The sequence below is a fragment of the Embiotoca jacksoni genome, unplaced genomic scaffold (assembly GCF_022577435.1).
Source record: "Embiotoca jacksoni isolate LCO1_2020_lvr unplaced genomic scaffold, fEmbJac1.0.p SCAF_10, whole genome shotgun sequence".
In the NCBI taxonomy this organism is placed as follows: domain Eukaryota; kingdom Metazoa; phylum Chordata; class Actinopteri; family Embiotocidae; genus Embiotoca; species Embiotoca jacksoni.
In genome coordinates, this window is record NW_027185230.1 from 7,954,393 (window position 1) to 7,969,087 (window position 14,695).

The 14,695-nt window shown below is 39.7% G+C and overlaps 1 protein-coding gene across 2 annotated transcripts in view; it reads right to left on the minus strand.

Moving 5' to 3' along the window:
* Positions 1–14,695, minus strand: part of sardh (sarcosine dehydrogenase) — a 47,118-nt gene that overhangs the window by 17,980 nt on the left and 14,443 nt on the right. For both annotated transcript variants that reach the window (XM_069163611.1, XM_069163603.1), the window contains exons 9-12: positions 13,576–13,705; positions 10,318–10,404; positions 4,456–4,546; positions 4,190–4,331 (exon numbers count right to left, since the gene is read on the minus strand). In XM_069163611.1, coding sequence (XP_069019712.1) covers positions 4,190–4,331; positions 4,456–4,546; positions 10,318–10,404; positions 13,576–13,705 — 450 coding nt within the window. The remainder of the gene's footprint in view (positions 1–4,189; positions 4,332–4,455; positions 4,547–10,317; positions 10,405–13,575; positions 13,706–14,695) is intronic.

The window sequence follows — 14,695 nt, forward strand, 5'->3', positions numbered from 1 at the left end:
GTGTTTAGCATCATTATTTATTCTGCCACTTGAGGGAAGCAGAAAAAGCAATAATTACAACATTGACATACTCACATTATAAAGTTGTTCCAGTGAAATTGCAAGAAAACAGTTGCCAATTTATACATCAAGCAGACAGGAAGCAACATTTGAATTCATTTGTGTTGTTTCTGTCCAACTATAGAATGTAAGTACAATACTGTCTTTGCTTTTAGCTCTGTTTTGGTCTCCATCAACTCTTGAGAAAAATATGTGGGTCTTTAGCAGCTAAGCAGTCCACTATATTCACCAGCTAATTACAAACTATTACTGTTTGTCATTTAGTTTTGATGTGAATGGTTTTGACTTAACCAGCATCACCAATAAGGCTGAACTAAAAATAAGGAGCTAAAAGCTCATTTCAGACCAAAGATTCGTGACGAGAGGAAACAAACGACCTATGGAAAAAGTTGCAGCAGTCTGAACTGGACCCCTCTCACCTTAACTCAAGCCCACTGACGGTGTCGTCTGCAACTTAGCTTGTCAAGTCTCACGTAGGCAGTTTTTGAACATAAAGCACGTCACTTCTTTTAACAGCCAATCATCTCAGAGCAAAGTGAGATGGCCATGTCAGTTAGCTGATTGTCAGTCAGCTGATTAGTTTGAGGATCACCTTATCAATTTATTTAAGGACCAACCATGTCTGTATGACAAACAATTCTGTTTACATGGTGTTTTTAGTTGTTTAGCCTGTTACAAGAGACATTTATATTAGGAGACACACTTCTCTGGAAAAAGAAAGAGAGAAATTGATAAAACAGGGGAGATCTCCTGTCTCAAGTTCAGGGCATAAATTTGAATAAGTATCCTCGGTATTCTGTTAAAGCACCCACTGGTACCTTTAAATTCCCGACCCTCTGATTGTTTTAAAATGATTGTCATTTTATCTATACTAAATATGCAACTATTCCAAATGGCTCTATCACTATGCTCATTCATGTTTTAAGATGCTTATCCAGCCATGTAAAAGCCTGAAAAGTTGCAAGTTAAAAGAAAGTACAAAGAGTCACTTCTGTGGAGTTGGTACACAGATTCATCCAGTCACTTTGGAGTAAACTGCCAGGTTTCAGATTGACAAACTGCAAGTATTTTTTTACGTTTCAAATCAACTTGTCGTAAATGTCAGGTCAAAACTGGCATTAAAACATCCTGTAGAGCTGTGAGGAACTGTGATAATAATAATTATCTGTGTTTCATCACAGCAACCAGACCGCTTTTATAAAACCGACACTCTTTTGATCTATTGTTTATGTTAAAATAACAATTAGTGCAACTTTAATCCCAGTACAAGATCAAAAAAATTAAGTGGCCTAAATATCAAAAACCTCATCTAGCAACAGACGAAGAACCGATGAGAAGGTAGAGCGTGTTTGTTTGACCCAAACTGCTTCAAAAAAATAGTACACGTCTTAACTCTTAATTTCCTGAGCAGTGTTTAGATATGATATTTCAGGGCTCTCCATCCTCCTTGTTAAAACTGACAGTCGCCCACAGTTGGTAGGTATGTTCTGCTATGCTCTCCTCCTAGCAGGCAGCTATAGCTGTCTCTTGCCAAAACTTCCCACACCAAGCTATATTTACCATCTGTGTTACCGAGGTGGAGAAAGCATGTGAGCAGCCGTGTCAGAGATGGCCTGCTTGTGCTCTGAAATAATCCTCTATTGCCTACTAAAAGTAGAAAGTCTCATTATTTGCACAGGGACTGCTACTTTCGATCAAGCCCTTAAGTACCTCCTAGCCATAATACAATAAATCATCATGTGGTTATACATAGAAAAGGTCCAGGTGTTGTGACACAAATCATAAAGATCAATGATAAGACAGTTTGAGTTTTCTTTATAAATCCTAAGAGTCATAAATTGATACTGACAGCATGTCAGAATTGTGCTATAAGCAAGGATCATGTTTTTTGGGGGGGGTTCTTTGTTTTGTACTGACTTTTACCTTTTTTTTTAAAAAGCGTAGCAGACCGGTTGAAAATGATTTTAATAATGATTTTCCCATGTTATTATTCCTGAAAAACTATGACCATAAATTATAGTAAACAACAAAGTCTTCTATGCGTATAACTCAGAAAAGAATTCAAGTGGTATGAGATACTATTTTTGCACAATGAGTATAAAAATAAAATTACAATCCAAGCTTCAATTACAATGTTTGCATTACAAATTGTGTTATACCTCAAATTTTCATACAAATATTTGTGCTGAGTTTTTTTTTTCTTCATTTTTCTTACTTTTTTGTAACCAAAAGACAAAATCAAAAAATAAAAGTCATAATGTTGGAGAAATGAATTGGGAAGACACAAACCACTAAGTGAAAACACATTAAAAACAGAAACTCTTCATGTCTTTGTTCTTGTGCTCATTCTGTACAAAAACTTTAAAAAAAAAGTCAATCTTGAAAAGGCCCTTCAGCAAACCTGATTAATTATGCATGAAAGGTGTCAGGGAATCTAAATAAAACAAGCTCTAAGTAAGCACTAGACATGAGCTACAAAATATATTGACAACATTGCTAATGGAATCTGTAACAGTAATCTGTTCTGAAAAAAATGCCTGCATGTGTGAGCGGAGGCAAAAACAGTTAAAGGTAAATGAAGTCTGGAACAGGAAAGCATGTCTAAGTGGATAATTAATGCATAAAGTATGGTGGCAAGGCCCATTAAGAGCTTGGGCCGTGCTAAGGAGAGAAAGGAAACTGAAAGACATCCGAGAGCTGGCTACCGAAGCTAAGCATATCATTTATAGTCATGTTGGCAGGTAATGCATTAATAAATGTCGCTGCTAAAGATAAGGTACAGTGCTAACTGCTTTCTGCCTGCGCTTAAATCAGCTGTTTGACTCTGGATTTGATCGGAGGAGACAGAATGAGAAGGAGAGGGGGCATACAGGAAAGAAATGAGAGGGTGACAGAGAGATAAACATAGTGAGAGAGATGGGGGTCAGTGTTTGACAAATGATATTTTTGCAAACACTTGTATACCCATGTTTCTGAAGTGCACTCTATTATTCTGTCTTCTGTGAACACACACACACACACACACACACACACACACACACACACACACACACACACACACACACACACACACACACACACACACACAGAGAGAGAGAGAGACAGAGAAACCTGCCAACCGGAGGTTTCAGCAGCATCATTTAAATGCTGATTTGTTCTGTTGTCACATTACTATCTCAATTGGCGAACTAGATGCTGAGGTTACAGAAGTTAAAAGACAGAAAATGCAGACTGCAACAAAACTGACTGTGGAGAACACAGAGAGAGAGAAAAAGGTAGTTGTAGAGAAACTAGTCGGAGAAATACAAGAGGAAAATTGTGAGTGGCTGAAGGAGGGAAAAGAAAGAAATCTGACCAGCAACAGAGAAAGGGAGTCATACAAATATAGGAAGAGATCACAGATGACCAGGTTAGATGGCAGTGGAGATGCTCCCATGACTTTAAAAGTTGAAGTGGCTACATCTATGTGAGGACACCTCCACAATACGTGTCCAGATAGTTTATCTTTGGGTATGCACAAGCCAAAAGATATATGTTTGTCTAAATCAGGGGTTTCAAATCCATTGCTCGCAAGCTACCAGTAGCTTGTTACCTATTTCCGCTGGTTTAGGTTGAGCTCAGCTGTGAAAATGTTACGAAACATAAGTCTCGGACACTTTCAAAGTAGCTGTCAGAGGAAAAAAGGTTGTAGACCCCTGGTTTAAATCATGAGAGATATGACACTGCCCACACTTTTTCAAAATAAAAGGCCTCCTTACCTAACTGAAAGTGCTTGAGTGAGGCCGAGGTTAGTCTTAATGTTCATCGTCTTGCCTCATGCCCATGCACATAGCTGCCTTACCTTAATAAAAGGTGAACTCTTGCCTTTTTAATCTGCCCGAGTCATGCATTTGAGCCCCATGTTTTCTGTGACAATTTGCTGGATTATCTATAACTAGATTATCTGTTCAGTTCCTTTATTCTCGTTCATCCTTATGCTTACCTCAAAATAACTCCCATGAGACTCATCAAACCCTAGTTGAAAGGAGGGTGACGAACTCACAGCAAAAAAAGACAGGGTTACTTCCTTGAACTCCTCATGAAACACCCTGATTAACTCTGTGCACCGCAGATCAAACCACCCATCTACCTGATGGAAAGGGTCCTTCCTCATGTTTCGGCTGGCCAGCGGCTCATCAAAGGGGAACACCACAGAGTAGTTTTTAGCATATGACTCATGGCTCCTCTCTCTGATCCAGCGTTGGTTGTCTGTCAGCGAGTTATGAAAGCGCCTGAGACAGGAGGGAGAGGAATTCAAAAGATTAACGCTCATTAAAAGTCAAAACCATTCAAACTTCGTGATTGTGTTTCCCGCTGCCTGTTGACACAACGACAATCGCAAGCCTTTGTATGTACCTGATGTCATATCCATACATGTCCTTTTCAGGGCGGCCATGTATGATCCAGTGAGCCAGCTCTCTACCACAGCCACCTCCCAGCATCATACCTGACACAGAAAGAGCAAGACACTTATTGAAATGATTGTTTCATAAAATTCTCAAGTTGCTTATTAAGCAAAACATTTGCTGATATCAGCTGCTTTAAAGTCACAACTTGCCTCTTGTGCTTTTTAACTGACTTTCTTTGGGTGTTTTGATAATCATTTTCCAAATGAAACTTCAGACAAAGAGAAAAATGCCCTTCGCAAATTCCCAGAGTCAAAGAATTGACTGATAGTCACAAAAAAGAGAACGATGTCACCTTAGATTCTTTGAAGTCAGGGTGAACATGTTTTTCTTCCCTCTACATTTTGTACATTAGGAATTTCATGATAATAAAAAATGTTTGTTTGGTGCAGAATAAACAATTATACACAAAAAAATACATCCAATTATCACAAGGACCAGGGGCCTCGTTTATAAAACACTGCGTGGGATCCATACTAAAAGTGTACGTGCAAACAAAAGCAGAAAACGGCGTGCGCAAAAAAATATTCTGATTTATAAAACAGTGCGCACGCACACCTGAACGCAATGTTCCCTTTATAAATCACAATTCACCTTGAAAAGTGCGCACGTAGATCAGCCTCACACGCCGCCGTCAACACGCCCACATTCAACCATAAATGGTCAATGAAAAGCATATTATAAAGGTTGTTGCATAAAAAAACTTGCCCTGTGGATCAGTGGTTCTTTGGTGAATCGTGTAAACAACGGAGAGGAAAACCCGGAAATTGATTTTTTTTTTTTCGGACACAGAACTCGAGGTGTTTGAGGACGAGGTGGAGGATATGAAGCACATATTTGTTCGGTGGTCGCAGCTGTAGGGTCAAAAACAAAAGAAAATGCAGCGAGTGGTAACGTGTTGCTGCTGCAGTGATAGAACTTCCACCGCGATGTCTCCATTACGCTGCACTCTGCACACAACTGCATTAAACTATATGTGCACAACAATACCTTTTTTCTTTTTTAAACAGACGCTCTGTTCTGCAGTTCTTCAATCTAATGCTGTTTGATGTTATCTTGGATTTTTACAAAGGAAGATGATTAGTTTGCAATGTAAATGCTGTGAAAAGGAACGCGTTTGAGTGACGGTGCGTAAGATATAATGAGCGGAATTAAATGTGAGATATAGATTTGCTTCAATCAGCTACAGTTCAAAGTTGCTTATGGAATAATAATAGGTCACGGACAAAAATCACCCTGCTGGTTAGAATGTTAATGATAAAGTGGACCCATGTCCAAATAAGATCTGATATGAAGGGAAATTAAATGTGTGAGAGGCTTCATTATACGTATCAAGTTGTCTGTCACATTTAATTTCTACAATTTGGCTTCAATTCACCACCTCGCCGTCTGTGTCGCCAATTTTCCCGTCTCCAGAACATGCGTAAGGATGTGTCAGAGTTTGCTTACAGACGCGCACTATTTACCGTCAAATTTGTTTTTATAAATCTCGACTTTTGCGTGGGGAGTGGCTACGCCTGTTTCAGGCCCTGTTTTGTGCGTAAGCAACGGTAATAAACGAGGCCCCAGATGGGGAAACAAAAGTGGAGAATGTTAACAAGAAACAGGAGCTCTCTTCCGCTTTCACCTGCCTATTACCTGTGTGAAGAAAGTTTCATTAATTTGAAGAGAAAGAAAGAGAAGAGAAAGAATACAACAGAGCAGTTTTTGTCCTCTATATATCATACGAACTGCAAAGGACTGTTTTGACCTTTGTTCCATCATTTGACCCTTGCTCACAGGAGCCCCAGAGCATTGTGACCTCATCATCTGCAGCCAACCAACAAACAAACACTGGCAATATAATGTTTTATCCAGCTAGTCCCAAAACTGCAGGGTTAATGAGCTAAGCCCTTTCAGCAACCCCCTGCTCGTGTTGCGTTGCTGGTAATTTGCTTATAGTGTGTGTGTGTGTGTGTGTGTGTGTGTGTGTGTGTGTGTGTGTGTGTTGTGTGCACATATGCACACTCTTGCATGAGATGCACAACATCGATATGCTGCAGCACAACCAGTGTGTCCGTACATCCCTCCTTCCCTATTTCTCTGAGCGTTCCCTCTCCCTTGCATCTCTCAGCACTTCCCTCATCTGCAGGCACTGTCACTCCGAGCCTGGGTGGACATTTGAATGGCTGGACGGATGGATGGATGGATGGATGGCTGGACGGATGGATGGCTGGACGGATGGATGGATGGACGGATGGATGGATGGATGGATGGATGGATGGATGGATGGATGGATGGATGGATGGATGGATGGATGGACGGATGGATGGATGGATGGACGGACGGATGGATGGACGGACGGACGGACGGACGGACGGATGGATAGCCAGATAAAAGGGAGGAGCGTAAGAGCAGGAGTATGATGAAGTTCTCTCAGGACAATGTGTAGACAACCAACAAGGCGAGGTGGTACTGATAAATGTCACCCCAGCTAACCGCACTGATGTGTGTGTATTTGCGAGTAAACCCTCATGCTTGTGCTTCCACTCATCTTGTCATCACCCCCCTCTACACCTTTGTACTTCCCTTTTTCCTTCCTCACTACATGTGTCTTTCTCTATTGCTGTTCATTTACGCTTTGCAAATATTTACAATGTCAATATGTATCATCCCCTCCCCTCTCTGTTGCATCGCTCTCAGATTCTTCCTCTCTTCTGACATTTACAGTGATGCTGCTAGGAAAAGAGGATTTTAAACATGGAGAGAGCATACACAACTGTATTTATCCTTCTCTACTGAAGTAGAGGAGTAAGCATTATTTGTAGGTAAAAAATATTTAGTGTCGACATCCAGTAAAAGCAGTTAATTTGGTTAAAAACTGACCACTTCGGAAAACAATGTCTGTATGTTAAGGGTGGAGCTAGAGTCTGGAATTGTTAAGATTAGTGCAACCAATCTTCACACCTACATATCTTTAATAACTGATTTTATTTATAGTCTTTTTTTTTTGTTTGTTTGTTGGTTGGTCTGTTTTTTTGCTTTTAAATTTAGGAAGCCTATTGTACCATTTGGCCAGGGACTACAGATGAAAATTAGCTTTTTTTTCCCCTCCTAGTTAACTCTAGCTATTTACAGCAGTGTTAATTAATGCATACTGTTGTTGTTGTTGAATAAATAAATACGAAAAAATAAAGTTTAAACATATAACTATCAGCATTTACAAAGATGACTTGCTTTAAAACATTGTTTCTACAACAGTTAATCTGTTTGCTTTGCACTCATGTGCAGCATCCCAAGCTATTATTATGTCATGCAGGAGACAAACAAGATACCTTATGTAAATAAATCTGCTTCAGGCCATAGCAGGCTTTTTTTTTTTTAACTCTGAGCAGAGCCGCCTGCCTCCAGTCTTTTGTCTTCAGCTGGGCAAAACATGTCCAGCTCTACACTTTAAAGGAATGACATTTTGAGAAACACACGCTTCTTGCCTCTCTTGCCAAGACTTAGATTGATACCACTCGCATGTCTATGAGGGAATATGAAGCCAGATGCAGAGGATGGAAATCCACCAGCCAAAACCTCCAAAGCTCATTCATTGGCACCAGCTTGTTATATCTGTTTCCACTCTTTATGCTAAGCTAAGCTAACTGGTGGCTAGTTGTACCTTCATATTTACTGTACAAACATTGGTGGTATTAATTTCCTCATTTAACAAGAGAAAGAACCATATTTTCCCCCAAAACTATTCTTTTTAAATGTTTTTTGGATTTAAATTTAAAGAAAATCCTGACTTGGTGCAATTGTCACTGAAATCCAGCAGCTTTGAGGTTTCGACATTTATTCACCTTCAATTTAACAATACTGTGAACCATAATAGCCAACACAATAAATAAGTGCACTGAAGTTAAGTATTCTGCATGAAGGTTTTGACACAGGACTAAGTAAGCTAAGGTTGCCAGGCAACAAATGCAACTTCTACCTGTCAACAGACTCAGTGATTACTTGAAAACCAAAATTAGATCCAGCAAATACGGAGGCTGAAAAAGTTTTGAGCATTCACTGATAGTTTGTGTTTTTTTTTTTGTTTTTTTGTTTTTTTTTATTGTGAATTGACTTTGACCCTGTGGTTTTTGAATTATCCCCCCTCTTTTGTTCTGCTCTGAACCCGAGCTGTGTGAGTGAAAATGTGAAATTGACAGAAGGCTGTTTCCTTACCAGAGGGACACCGAGACAGAGGAAGAAAGAGTGACAGATGCAGAGTGACTGGGTAAAGGACAACATGGGGAAAAGTGGACATGACCAACCAGTGTTTACTTCGTGTGTGTCGGGCAAGTGGATGCAGACCATCCTTGCCATGCACGGCCAGTGGAAAAACATTCATTATCAGTCACCATTTACCAGGTGTGAAATCAGATATGCTGGACCGATTCCAATTAGCTTGATCGCAGCATGACAATTTAAAATACAGACATGAACATTTTATCCACCTCCATTCAGATAGGAATGTTCTGTTTATATTTGCTTGACATGTGGAAAAAAAAATACAAATTTGAGTTGAAAAAGGGCTGTGCATCACTGTCAACCTCTGCTATTTTTTTTTTTAATGTTTATCCACTTCTTAGATTTTTTTTTTTTTTTTTTTGTCAATAACTGAAAGAAAATTGTAAAAATGATCCCATTGCAATTTCCAAAAGTCCAGAGTGATGCCTTCAATTGCTTGTTTTGTCTGACCAATAACCCCAAACTCAAAGATATTCAATTTACAGTGATTACATAACAGAGAAAGGCTGGAGCCAGTGAATAGTTGGCTTTTTTGCCTGATAAATTACATAAACTTTGACTAAATTATATAACTTATTGGCAATTGTTTTTCTGTTAATTTTATTATGAAATAATAGCTGTATAAATTTATAAAAGAACTGTGCGGATCAGGGACAGGAGCATTAACCTGACGATGGCTCACAGGATACAACAATCAGACTGATGAACAGAGCAGTTTCATGGACAAGTGGTTGGAAAAGAAGAGTGCAAGGGAGGAGGTGCTCATGAACAGCAAGGACCAGTCATCAATTTGCAAGAATCCAACCACACTTCTGAGGTTAAAAAGACAGATGGAAGCTCTGTATGTTATGCGTGTTGAGAGCACTACATGCCCACTCGTCAGGACTCCACCTCGCTGCACTTCCCGAGCTTTTGCCAGAACAACTCCAGCGCTGAACTCTGTTATCTTCTGCTCTTATGCAGGAAATATAAGCTTTTCTCTAACTGTCTATTGAAGCTTGTGGTGATTACTTTACCCTTTACACCCCCACTGTGTCTCTGTTTTTCAGTCAGCTGAGATGCTCAGAGTCCCCTCTCTCTAATGTCAGAGGTAAGCTCATCTTTGAGTGAAGTAATGGAGTGACTCGGGTTGTTTGTGCATGTATTTGTGTTCTCTATGGACTCTTAAAAATGAAAACCACTCCATTATTCATTTGTGCCTTGAGAGCATCCACAGAGATTGGTGAAGGCTGGGTCAAAGACTAGGAAAAACATTCTTCGGCCATTTCGCCTCGCTCCTCTTCCTCCTGTTTATTATGCCATTTACTTCCTAAGAATATATCTTTGACCTTTCTACCTCATTCATTTCACAAAGTCCTCAAGGAAAAGCTCTACACTACAATGTACTTGAACATATACAATGCTCAGTGATGTGCATCATTTGTTTTAGCTAAAGTTTATGAAGCTCTGTCCTTCTCATGCACTCCTCTTTATATCCCTCTCTTTCAGGTTAATCTTTAGATCTCTGTCTCTGTTTTTTCCACCATCTTTCCATTAACACAGAACATACCAGCGCTGTTGAAGCCGCAGCCGAGGAAGAAACCTCTGACCTCTGGGGCTTCTCCCATCAGCGGTTTATGGTCTGCTGTGAAGGACTCTGAAAACACAAACAGAGAGCGACTTTGGAGATAAAAGTGGCAACAAATGCAATGTAACCCACCAACGAGGTTTTATATTATACTTTATTTTGTGGAACAGATCCAACGACATTCATAATATTTTGTTCATGTCTTTTCTTTCTTACTTTACTGTGGTATAAGTGATTGGTAGCCATTTGTTGATAGCTATTATATACATCATAAATATCACATCATATATAACATATCTATCTTTTTTTGGTCAATAACAAATAATGGGTATAGCAATGTGAAATTTTTTAATTACACTTCAATTACTAAAGCTCCATAGCATCAACAGTCTGAGGGCTGAAATATTTACTATCTAAGCATCTTATGATACACAATTTGCCGCCATATTGATGAAAACAGGATGTGTTAGTTTGGCATAAGTTATGGCTGTGCGGGGAGGCAATTAGCGTCGACCAAAAGACTAGTTTGAATTTAAAATATGTCTGATTTATATTATGTGTGTTTTATGCTGGCCTGCTGTCATGAGAAAAATGGTAAGTCTACTGTCATCAAGGTTTGTTGGAGGAGTCCCGCTCTGAGTTCGAGGCCTCTGAAGAGCTGTGTCCAGCACTGAAGCCAAGCTCATGTTTGTGGTCAGTAAATAGTGCTTAACTGTAAAGTTAGGTTGGCTGTTTTTTAAAACAATGTCTCCTTTTCTGTTTCAAGGTGTTAAAAAAAACAACGAAGAAATGATGTGTGGTTTTGGAGACTTTTAAGTTGTTTAAAGGCAGCTTTGAAAAAGGTGTGATGAATTAAAAAAAATGTAATTAAATTAATTAAAGAGAAGAACATAGAAGGCACCACAGGCCTGTCAATCAGACACACACTCCCAAACATGCCGCTATTTGAAGCCTAATATCTAATGAATGATGGGTTTAGTTTCAGATGGACCACTAGAAAACTGAAAATAAGAAGTGACTTTAGAAAATGACACTATAAGAACCTGTGGAAAAAAATGTGTTGACTTATGCATTGGCCTCATTTTTCCAACTCAGAAGCTGCGTCCACTTTTATATACAGTCTATGGTTTTTATACTGAATAATGGACTTAACATTACATTTTGTGGGATAGTACATATTATCAGCACCTGTTTTACATGTGTTTGTGAGCAGTGGTACAATTTCTTTACGGACCTGAAACTAAAGCAGAGAGCACGCGTCAAAATTTGTGTCAAAGTTGGGACATCATCAACGGAGATGTTTGAAATGCCTCAGAAAGCCTACTGCACTGAAGCACTGAGCCAGGCGAGGTGTTTTGAGTGGCATTCACGTTTCAAAAGGAGCAGAATGTCACTGTTCAAGACTCAAGACGATGCATCATATCAGCTAGGTTTTCTTTCTTCACGGGGTTGTGCGCTGTGAATTTATCCTCCAGGGTCAGACTGTCAAAACCAAGTTCTACTGTGATGTTCTATCCTTTGGGAGTAATGTTAGCAGGTTTTTTGTTCCACAAGAGTTTAAAAATAATCCAGTTTGCACCGCCTGTAACACAACTGAAGCCCCATGTAACAGAGAGGAAGTCCAGCAGGTTCATAAATATACAAATACTATAATTATCCCAATGACCTTAACAGAATGATATGAAGCTCTGAGGTCTCTCACTCAGGCTGCAATACACACATTATCCCACAAGCACACAGACACACGGGTTTGTTACGCATGTGAATGCATTGATTAGCAACAACCCCTGCTAAATATGCCAAAAGAAAACACAGTGAATCTTCAACTTTAGTCTGCAATGTCCATCTTAACTTTTGACAATTTCTTCATTTCACATCTCCTCCTTTAATTATGTCATCTATTTTTCTTTTTCTCTTTATACCACTATTAATGTCTATAATATATAATTTATTTGTTAATACTTTGCTGTTTCTTTCCGTTTTATTTCTATTTCTCTGTTTTCTGTCTTTCTCAAGTCACCTGTTCATGCATGTGTGCATTGTTGTATAAAACCATGTTTCAGGTACCATTTGTCTCACCTCACAAAATCATCCAGCCTCTCCAAACAGATGCATCACACCATGATGATGAAAAATCCAATTCGACACTGAAACCACACGGCAGCGCAGCTACAGACCTGCTCACTCACCCAGCTTAGCAACGTGATATTGCCTGCACTGGAAGTCAGGCTTGAGCTAATCAAACCATCTCCTATACAAACATGAAACATAGGGCCTGATTTACTAAAGGTTTGCATCTGTAAAATCACGACTCGGCATTGTCCTGCCTCTGGGTCATTCCTGCGTATCAGATATCCCAGTCCCACTCGTCAGGTTTGCTGTCCCGGGTCAGCTGTGGAACTGGGGTGCGTGCGTGCGTGCGTGCGTGCGTGCATGCGTGCATGCGTGCACATGTACGTATGTTTGCTGCACATTCTTGTTTCCCAGTGTAGACTTAAACCTGAATACACACCAACCCATGGGGACATGTGTTACAGTGGGGACAAAAAGTGAGGTCCCCAGAGGGAAGCGCTTGCTTTTTAAAGATTAAAACTTGGTTTTAGAATTAAGGTTAGAATTAGGTTAATGTTAGGATGAGGGTCAGGATTACAGTTAGGCACTTCGTTGTGATGGTTAAGGTTAGGGTAAAGAGCTAGGATATGCATTACATCAATGAAACCCCCCCAATGGAGGTAGTGTGTGTGTGTGTGTGTGTGTGTGTGTGTGTGTGTGTGTGTGTGTGTGTGTGTGTGTGTGTGTGTGTGTGTGTGTTGTATTACTCATGTTGTGGGGACATAAATCTGTTTACACAGTCACATTATGGGGACCTGCTTCAAAATTCCAGTCTCTATATTGTAAATAATATATTTGTAGTCTGTGGACTTGGTTTAAGGTTCAGGTAACAGTTAGGATTAAGTAATGGTTATGGTTAAGGAAATTCATCCATTATTTATATCTGCTTTATCCTAAACAGAGTTTCAGAGGGGCGGAGCCTGTCCTAGCTGACTTCGGGCAAAGGAGGGGTTCACCCTGGACAGGTCACCAGTCCATCACAGGGCCACACATAAGGATAGACAACCATTCACGCTCACATTCATACTTACAGCCGATTTAGAATTGGTTAAGAAAATGACCGGAATAAATACAAAGCCTCTTGACGCAAGTAAACATAACTGTGTGTGTGTCTGTGTGTTTGTATACCTGGTCCACAGACAGTGGACTTGATGCCAGTCTGCTCCAGAACAGGAACTCTGTTGATAGCACCCTCAATATGTTGCATGAATACATCCCAGTCCAGGTCAAACAGGCTGAAGGCAAACTTATCAGACACCTGGGAAAGAAAACACAAACAGTAGGAATACATGACTCACTTACTTAATGTAATTAGTGTAATTCTTAAAAACAGATACATATTGGGATTTTTTTTTTTTTTTTTTTTTCCCCTCTGTTTTTACACATTCGATCAAACAGATACTTTCAAAGTAATTTTCAGTGATTTTAAGTTCCCTCATAAATTCTGTATTCGGTTTGAGGAACATACTGATCTTCATCATAAACAAGGAGCACATGCAATGACAAAAACTGAGGGGGAAATTTGTGCTTGTTTCAGCAATGTTGTGTTTTTATTATTGTATTTCTTTCTCAGACTGCACCAGTTTCCTGTTTCTAACTCACTAACTTATTGCTCTTGTCTCTAATCCAACTTCTACAGTAGTAATTTTCCACATTATTATACTGCACCACTTTAGTGGACTGTTGGCTATTTGATATTGGTGCACCACCTCAAAGCCAATGTCAATAAGATCGAGGTGCTCTTTTTCCTTTTTCTTCATCATTACTGGTGACAAGAATACTGTGATTTCAGTCAATCTGACTACAGACAGCCAACAGTTCACTGTAGCCACAACACATCCTGTAGCATTTGTTGAATTGACTCTCACTACGGAAACACATGTTAAATCAAGCAATTCCCTCTCAGTTCTTTGTCCAAGCTGTAATTTGCTCCCATCTGGACTTCTGCAACTCCCTCCTTGTCAGCTGAACCAAAAGTCAACCCTTAGTTCCTACAACTCATGCCCAGCAGCAAAGACCGCCTTGCCTTAAAATTCTCCCCTCCTACACTAATCTGGCTGACTCAGGGCACTCAAAATTGAAAAGTACAGCACACCAGCTTGTGCTCTGTGCAGCAGTTTTACCAGTCACGTATTTCTCTCTATATTCTGGCAGCCATCCGATCACTCCTGCACTCAAACCTGACTCTTCTCCATCTTCGCTCCCTAATAATGTAATAAAATTAATAATTCCTTAAAAAAAAAAAAAA